At 35.6% G+C, this 9,917-nt stretch overlaps 1 protein-coding gene across 1 annotated transcript; it reads left to right on the top strand.

The window, feature by feature from the left end:
- The first annotated feature begins 2,815 nt into the window (after positions 1–2,815).
- Positions 2,816–7,339, top strand: LOC116025163 (elongation factor-like GTPase 1). The gene is made up of 2 exons (XM_031266281.1): positions 2,816–3,332; positions 4,005–7,339. Exon 2 carries the CDS (start codon positions 4,069–4,071, stop codon positions 7,126–7,128), a length of 3,060 nt encoding a protein of 1,019 aa, XP_031122141.1. The 5' UTR covers positions 2,816–3,332; positions 4,005–4,068; the 3' UTR covers positions 7,129–7,339.
- The last annotated feature ends 2,578 nt before the right edge of the window (positions 7,340–9,917 follow it).

Below are 9,917 nucleotides of genomic sequence, written 5' to 3'. Positions count from 1 at the left end.
TTTACCTATTGATCATGTAATTGGTATTTGAATTTAATTATTAGTTAGTGGTGGGTAGGTCAAATGCTTTGGTTTTTTTTTTAAATAAAATTTTAGGGTCAAATGTTTAGTAGGATGATAATAATAATTAACATAGAAAATAAAAATTACACATGACATTCTAATCATCCGCACAAACTTGTTGTAACCTGTTAAGAATGTTAATTGCTTTTTATTTTTTCAAGTTTAGGGATGAATTTGGAGCTTATTCAATTCGAGTTTAATGGCTTAATTGCTATTCCTCGAATAGTTTAGTGACATATTTATACCTTTTTTTTTCCCAATTATCCGTAAAAGCTTAAAGTTAGCCTCGATTCATGTATCCCACGTACACAATTTTCAATTTTAAAATCCCCACACAAAATTTCAACATTGGTAAAAGTGTCAAATAGCCGTATTTATCACTTGCAAGTGCTCAATTAATTCTTCTTTTTTTTTAAATAAGGAGGGGGTAATTCAATCATGACTTTTATTAACTTTAAAAGTTTGGCGGTATTTAATTTAGACTTTTAAAAACTCTTTAAAAGTCTATCGATATTGGATCTAGACTTTTCAAAACTCTTTAATATAAATAGATGAAATATAACCATCCAATTACAAACTTTTCAAGTTTCTCTACAAACTTTTTTTTATCTTATATCTATTTACGGTACGTTTCAAGCTTTGCTAAACGAAACATTATTATTTATTAATGTTGAATAATTTTTTTTGCTGCAAACAGGAATAGCTTGCTGCTGTTCACAACAAACAATATCTACTGCAATCGCAACAAAAAATTTCTCGCAACTTGCTGCTTGTTGCATAGAATTGTTTTAAAATTTTATTAATTAAAATTTTATTTAATTAATATAATTTTATATAATTGTATGCTCATTAATTATTAATATATGTATTTGTGTTAAGTTGAATTTTTTGTGAGGTTGTTATTTATTTTATAGTAATTATAAATGGGAGATGTTCATCAATACCAATCAAAGATAATTGTACTAACAAGATGAATATTTTAATTCGTACTTTTTCATTCTAGACATTTTGATAATTATATTTAGTGAAAATTGATTACATTTTCTTTATATTTAATATACTCTATTTGTGTGACAATCAATATTTAGTTTTTTTTTTTTTTTTGTTTTTGTTTTACAATGCATTAATTTATTTATGATTTATAAAAATATTTTTTAAAAAAAATTATAAATAATATATTAATAGAAGTTGAATGTTTGTAAGGGTGTATTCAATTTAGAGTTTTAGTGACTTTTGTAGACTTTTTAATATGAAAAAGTTTTTTAAAGTGTATAAATGTTCGTCTTACGGATATTAATTATAGACTCATACAAAGTTGATAGGCGTTTAAAAAATTCTAGAAAAGTCTACAAGAACTTTACAAAAGTCAATTATAATCCATCACTTTAAAAGTTTTTGAAAGTCAAAGTCTTGATTTAATACACCCCCCTAAGATAAGATTTAATTGGTCAATATTTACTTTTAAAATTGTGTTCACTTAACATTTTCTCCTGGTTTCCATTAAGTAACCCTTTTATAATGCAGACATAGAATTTAAATAAAAATAATATGATGACTTATTTCATTATTTACTCATTCAAACTCGAAGAAAACCATTCTCTCCCTCTTCATTCTCACTACTATCATTGCGATTGCCAATTTGAAAACAAAATTAGCCGCGTGATAGCACTATCGACACTATGCACATCTAAATAGAATAGATGCGCCATTGGCTATCTAGTTTAAAATTTCTTGGTTTACAATTGGTTTGAAATTGTGACTAAGAGTGCAAGGCCATGAATAAGTTCTAACACCGAGCATGTTCAGTAATTAGGCGGCGTAATGTTCACAAATATCTCTATTTACACCATTATTTATTATTATTATTATTATTGTTATTATTATTATTGTTATTGTTATTATTAATATTCACTACAAGAAAATTCACGAATTGCGATGGAAATTTACGACGGATAATAAAATGTCGCAATCTAGCAATGGATTTTGCGACATAATAGTTTTCGTTGCAATTTCACGGCGAAAATTAATTCCCTCACGATTTTTGGTAAAAAAAGAGAAAATAAAACTCACAAAATCTTGGTGACAAAATATTCATGATAAAATTTGCGACGGCTTTAAGTTACGTCGTTCATTTAGCGACAGAAATAGCAATAGATTTACTTTTCATGTAAAATAGCAATAGCGAGGCAAATTGCAACGGATTTTGTTGCGTTGCCTCGTTCTCTTACCTTTATTCCTTTAATAGCTTAATTTAATTAGTTTTATTTAATAACTTAATATATTTGCTCGTATGATTAGTGTCTATGGTGAATATGTTGCCGTAGATCTGGTGGTTTATTTTAGTGTCTATGTATAAACTGAATAGCTGAATATTTTAGTGTTGTTTTGAGGTTTATGATGAGAAAATGAAAATTAAATGCAGGATTGAAAGCGAGCCTTAAATTTCTGAAAAAAAAAAAAAAACTTGTTATTAGACAGGTTTGTAGAACACAGCAAATTATTGTATGGACCATGGTCCACACAGTTGTATGGACCAAAAATAAAAAGTACATTATTTTTATACTATAGGTATATTATTTGATAGTATATATCAAATAAAGTACATCCATTACAAAAATAATGTACCTTAAAATAATGTCCCTACAATGCAAAAATAATGTACCTTCCAGTCAAAAAGTAACGTACCATGCAATAATGATTGAACACAGAGGAAGCTCAACCATGAAAGTTAAATAGCCCAATTAAGCAACGCATGAATTAGGGCAATCTAACTGAAGCCCTAAATCAATTTTGGACCTTCCCTTTTCTCATCACCACCATACTCACCGGAAAACTGAGCGTTCCTCCCTCCTTTTCTCACCACCGCCATACTCATCGGAAAACTGAGCCTCCCTCCCTCCCTCCCTCTCTAACGCAGCAGGGGCCTGTTGCATATGTTTCTTGGATCTGCGACCTTCGATATAATATACAACTTGTATAAGATTTCACCCATTTTCGGCGGGAAAGTTCACATAGGAATCTCCATTTGTCTTGCAACTGCAGCAACTGGGTTCTTCTAGCTTCATTGGTGCCTTCACTTCCCGGGGCTTTCCCGTGCCTTACTCGTTGGTCGATTCTACACATTGGCACTGTTACAGCCCACTACCCACGCAGGTCGCAGCAGCTCCATATTCTCTCTTCATCTCAGTCCATTGCTCCACTGTCGTCCATCTGTCCGGCACTTCCGTCTCCAGCAACCGGCAAGTCTGCAACAACTTGCAAATGCTCAGGTTAGAACCAATCTTCAACATTATTCTCTTAATTAGTTAGCCCTAATTCATAAATGATAAAATCCCTAATTCCCTAAATCTTCAATCTTCAAACTTTATATATATATATTTATTCTGGGTATATTGTCTGTAAATTAAGTATTCCATAATCCATATGATTTATTGGTTTAATGATTAGTCCACTATTCCAGTATCACTGTATCAGTATGCTGTATATATACATACATCCCCAAAAAATTATTGTGTATATTGTCTGTAACTCTGTATTCCGTGTATATTCTGCCTATATTGTATGTAAATTAAGTACTCCATAATCCATATGATTTTTTGGTTTAATTATTAGTCTACTATTCAGTATCAGTATGCTGTATATATACATATAGCCCCAAAAAAATTATTCTGTGTATATTGTCTGTATTTTGTGTATATTCTGTGTAATTGTGTATATTATCTGTAAATTAAGTACTCCATAATCCATATAGTTTATTGGTTTAATGATTTGTCCATTCCAGTATGCTGTATGCTATTGATTCCACAATTTCAAATTTCAATATGCTATTAGTCTGATGCTTGAAGTTTGAATTAGTAAATTGTAATGTAGCAGGATTGATTAATGATAAACATTGTATTGTAATTTATAATGTATTTTTTATTTGAATCATATTTTGTCAGGGGCATTTTTGAAATCATTTGAACTTCGCCCCCACTCAGAAAAATTTCTGGATCCGCCCCTGAGATGGGTGACTTTGATTCTCGAAGGCTCCGAAACATATGCATTCTTGCACATGTGGATCATGGCAAGACCACATTGGCAGACCACTTGATTGCTTCCTATGGAGGTGGAGTACTTCATCCAAAGCAAGCAGGCAGGCTTAGGTTTATGGATTATTTGGATGAGGAGCAGAGGCGGGCTATAACGATGAAGAGTTCTTCTATTGCTCTTCAATATCAGGATAATTATATCAACCTTATAGACTCTCCAGGACACATGGACTTCTGCAGTGAGGTCTCTACTGCTGCACGGCTGAGTGATGGAGCTTTAATATTGGTGGATGCCGTGGAGGGTGTTCATATTCAGACCCATGCTGTTTTGCGCCAAGCATGGATTGAGAAACTTACTCCTTGTTTGGTTTTGAATAAGATTGATAGGTTGATTTCTGAATTGAGATTGAGCCCTATGGAGGCATATACCCGATTGCAGAGGATTGTACATGAGGTGAATGGGATTGTCAGTGCATACAAGTCTGAAAAGTATTTGTCAGATGTTGATTCACTTCTATCAGCCCAAACGGGAGATGTGAATGATGAAAATTTTGAATTTATAGAGGATGATGAAGAGGATACTTTTCAACCCCAGAAGGGTAATGTAGTGTTTGTCTGTGCACTTGATGGGTGGGGCTTTAGTATTAGTGATTTTGCTGAATTTTATGCTTCAAAACTTGGTGCAAGTTCATCTGCATTGCAAAAGGCATTTTGGGGTCCTAGATATTTCAACGCCAAGACCAAGATGATTGTAGGTAAGAAGGGAGTTAGTAGTGGAACCAAGGCTCGGCCAATGTTTGTGCAATTTGTGCTTGAGCCACTATGGCAGGTTTATCAAGCTGCATTGGAAGCAGATGGCGATAAGGGGATGCTTGAGAAAGTTATCAAGTCATTCAATTTGTCCATACCTCCTCGTGAACTTCAACATAAGGATCCAAAAGCAGTGCTTCAGTCAGTCATGAGCCGCTGGCTGCCCTTATCTGATACAGTTTTGTCAATGGTTGTTAAATACATGCCTGATCCCGTCTCTGCTCAGTCTTTTCGAATATCACGCTTGCTTCCGAAGAGAGAAGACAGTGGAGGTAACTCTGATGTTCTTGGTGAAGCGGAAGTTGTTAGGAAATCGGTGGAGGCCTGTGATTCCAGCCCTGATGCACCTTGCATTGCATTTGTGTCCAAAATGTTTGCTGTTTCATCAAAAATGCTTCCACGTGGAGAGATTGTTGATGATAATGGAAATGGTGATTCAGAAGAATGTTTCCTAGCATTTGCTAGGGTCTTTAGTGGGGTTATTCACTCTGGGCAGAAGATTTTTGTTCTTTCTGCTCTTTATGATCCATTAAAGGTTGAATCAATGCAGAAACATGTGCAAGAGGCTGAGTTGCATGGTTTGTATTTAATGATGGGTCAAGGATTGAAACCTGTGGCTTCAGCCAAGGCAGGGAATGTTGTTGCTATTAGAGGCCTTGGCCAATATATATTGAAAAGTGCAACTCTTTCCTCAACATTAAAATGCTGGCCATTCTCAAGTATGGTTTTCCAGGTTTCACCCACTCTTAAGGTTGCTATTGAACCTTCTGATCCAGCTGAAATGGGTGCACTTATGAAGGGATTGAAGCTTCTAAACCGTGCAGATCCATTTGTTGAGGTTACTGTTTCTGCCAGGGGAGAACATGTGCTTTCTGCAGCAGGGGAGGTCCATCTTCAGAGATGCATTAAAGATTTGAAGGAGAGATTTGCAAAGGTGAGTTTGGAAGTCTCTCCCCCTCTTGTCTCATATAGGGAGACGATTGAAGGTGACTCGTCAAATCTTTTTGAAAATTTCAAGCTATTGAGTCAAAGCTCCTCCGACTTTGTTGAAAAAACAACACCAAATGGAAGATGTGTTGTTCGAGTGCAAGTCATAAAGCTTCCAACTGCATTAACTAAGTTGCTTGATGAAAGTTCTAGTTTGCTTGGAGGTATAATTGGTGGTAAATCGTTGCAGGCTTGTAAAAGCCTGGAAACAATTAGAGGTAGCATTGTGGAAGATGAGAATCCAATTGAAGCACTCAAGAAACGCATGAAAGATGCTGTGGAGAGTGATTATTTATCTGGGTTTGCAGGGGCAGAAACTGATAGGATAGAAAAATTTCAAAAAATGTGGCAGAAGTTCACTAAGAGAATTTGGGCTTTAGGACCTTGGCAAGTTGGTCCTAACATTCTCCTCACACCTGAAAAAAAGGAGAATGATAATGATTCTTCAGTTCTTGTCAGAGGCTTCCCTTATGTATCCGAAAAGTTGGGTTTTCTCGATATGTCAACCAATAGAAATGCATCACCTGAATCATCAGATGCAGATCAAGCTTTGCTAAGAGAAGCAGAGAATCTTGAGAGCAGTGTATTGTCCGGGTTTCAGTTAGCTACTGCAGCTGGCCCTTTGTGTGATGAGCCTATGTGGGGCTTGGCATTTGTTATCGAGGCATCAATTTACCCCTCAAACGGGCAGCCTAGTGATGCTGACTCATCAGTTCACCAAGCAGAGCAGTATGGCATTTTCTCTGGACAAGTTATGACGGCTGTCAAGGATGCCTGCAGAGCAGCTGTGCTTCAGAAGAAACCTCGAATTGTGGAAGCTATGTATTTTTGCGAGTTGAACACCTCAACGGAGTATCTGGGCCCCATGTATGCAGTGCTTGCCCGGAGGCGAGCCCGAATTATGAAGGAAGAAATGCAAGAAGGTTCTGCATTGTTCACAGTGCACGCATACGTGCCAGTAGCAGAGAGCTATGGTTTTGCTGATGAGTTGAGGAGATGGACTTCTGGTGGTGCAAGCGCTTTACTTGTTCTCAGCCATTGGGAAGCGCATCCCGAAGATCCTTTCTTCGTACCCAAGACCGAAGAAGAGCTAGAAGAGTTTGGAGATGGTGCCGCTGTCCCACGCAACACCGCAAGAAAACTTATTGATGATGTGAGACGGAGGAAGGGTCTTCCTGTGGAGGAAAAGGTAGTCCAACATGCAACCAAACAAAGGACCTTGGCTCGAAAGGTGTAGATTATATACAACAAAAACATGGTTTTGTAATTGTTAGTTTCTTGTTCTTTATTCTCTAGGGAAAGTGGAAAAACAAAATGAAAGAAAAGAGAAACCAGATATATCAATGTTAAACTTTTATATGTAATTCTTACTATGTATCACAAATCTTATTTTTGTCACGGATATAGTCTTGAGATTATGAAGTTTAATCAAAGTGTTTCTTGATACCTACCATATTGCCTAGTAGTACAAGCCACTAGGTAAGATTTTATCTACTTCCAGTAATAACTAATAAGGTCTCTTTTGACTATAACAAAGTGTGTATTTGAGATCGTACATTAGTTCAGGATCTCATCTCTGTTGATGGGTGTTTTTTGTTTTGTTGAATAGAATATGTTATCTTCCCTTGTGATTTTGACATTTTGTTAGTTAACTGTTGCTCTAATTTTGTTGGAACAGTAAGATTTTACAGTATTGAGGGTGAAATGGAGGAATCTGTTTGGATGGGTAAATGGTGCCTCGTTATGTGATGAATCAAATTCATTCATAGGAGGTAAAGAATATTTATTCATTTGTTACATTGCTGGGAAGCCTTGTCATTGACCTCTCTCAAAATGGGAATGCACAGGAGTTTTATCCTTTGGGGGTTGTCCTTTTCTTATGTTGTTGCCAGAAAGTACATTACATAGGGGCATACATTTTTTGTGGATGAATGCAAAGCAGAAATGGAGGTTCTTGAATGATATATATATATATAGGGAAGGGTCCAGGTGCGGGTATATCTTAAAACGGACACAAATCACGCACCTTAAGCTAAGAATACAAACCACATATCTAAAGTTTTTAAATGGTACACCTTCAGTTGACAATACACAAATCATGCACCTTAAGTATACAAGTCACGCACCTTAAGAACACAAATCAAGTACCTAAGGTTTTAAAAACTCACTTACCTTAAGTATACAAAACAACGCACCTTAAGAAAGAAGAAGGAAAATCATGCACCTTAATCTTTAAGTTCACAATTATGCAGCCTACAAAAACTTTTTGTTGGCAGTTTTAAGCTGAGTTTGTAGGCACCGCAGTGGAATACAATTTTGGGAAGCTAATTGCAATAGTGGGGAAATATTGTTTTGTGAGCTCATTGTCCATGTGTTTGGAGAAGTTGTGGTATCATTCATCAGTAATTGGGTGCAGAGGTCGTTGTTGGGCTTCATTTGAAAAAAATATGAGTAGTGAGTCATCTGAATTCATTCATGATGGTGCCCAAGATGCGGAACAGAGCCAATGCATCATTCCATCCATTTGAGAACTGAGAGTCTGAGATGCGGAACAGAAGCAATTAATGCAGTGAACATATTAGTTTAATTAATGCATCCCAAATCATCCTTTAATTTGTCTCCACCAACGTAACAGCCAACAGGTCAGTTTAAAGATCTCAAACTAACGTTGTGTCACCACTGCACGCATTCTGAAAGGCTAATACATTCTCCACACATTAACTTGCTCCCTAGAGTAGACTTTCAAGCTAATCAAATCCGGTTGCAATATCTCATCCACAACTGCTATGTGAAGATCTAGAGATATAATGTCACTGCTATACAAACAACAAACCCAGCCCCTTCAAACTTTAGTGGACAGAAATTTCCCTCACTTCAAATATTTAATTAGTGAATCCTTGAAATTTTGTTACTCAAGTCTCAACTATATACACACACCTAAACCTTAACCTCTTGATGTGATATTTTCATTATTTTTTTTTTCTCTTTCAATTTGTAGACAAGTAGATCGGTTGCAAACTTACAAAGCAATCTTCAACAAATGTTTCTCGTAGAGTGTCTTTAACTCGAGCTTCTAATTCTAACAGATTAGTGAGATTGAGGCCGGAGTCGTTTTCCTGACCGGATGAGTTCGTACTTTGTCATCACCAAGCTGAATGAAGGAATTCAATTTTTCCTCCTAAAGTGAATGTGGGAACGGTATTGTGCAGTTTTGTCATTTTCCATTTTATCCCTCATTTTTTTTAATATGAAATTTTGAGTATTTTACTTAGATATAAAGAGAGATAAGTAGGGAAGACCTCAAACCAAATAACAGAAAAGGAGGGACAATTGCATATATTTTTTAGAAAATTTATTCACAGATAATAATATATTATAGTGAATGGGCAATGTAAAGGAGCTGGATGGGAAGTACAAAAAGACAACATCTAAATTCTACTCCTTTATACACTGTAAAATCCTTGTTTCGAAATGAACAAAGGCCTATACTGTCATTACCTCTTCATAATTTTTTTTTTTTTTTTTAAAAGGTTCTGTTTTACGAGGGAGGAAATATTTGTTGTGCTTTTTTATGATTTCTAGCTTGATCATGATGTTTTTGGTTATCAAATGCTAACATGAAGTCCATGTTGTTTCGTTGTACATGCATGATTGTAGTGACATCAGATCATTTTGAAGCAGTGAAATAACCTATTTGAAAGCGTTAAAGAAATTGTTTGTGTGGATTGGATAATTATGTGATTCTGTATTTTACTCATGTGATGGGAATATAGCAAGCAAGCTCCATAAAAATGTTTTTGTATTTGTTGTTGAATAAAAGCAACTAAAGTTTAGCGATTATATTTGATCTATCTTTCTGTATGGAAATTTCAATGATTCTAGTCTAAAGATGGCCCCAACTCCAAGGGGAAGGCATCGTTTGTCTAATTTAGGCATACTGAAGTCCTTTTGGGTGGGGGATGGGGGGCTTATTGTTTAACAATGCAGTGGTTTATGCTTTCTCTTGATGGCAGCTGCAGTTTCATT

Source organism: Ipomoea triloba, chromosome 7, assembly GCF_003576645.1.
Source record: "Ipomoea triloba cultivar NCNSP0323 chromosome 7, ASM357664v1".
Taxonomy (NCBI): Eukaryota; Viridiplantae; Streptophyta; class Magnoliopsida; order Solanales; family Convolvulaceae; genus Ipomoea; species Ipomoea triloba.
Note: the sequence above shows the minus strand (reverse complement) of the source record. Positions and strands in the feature narration are given on the sequence as shown.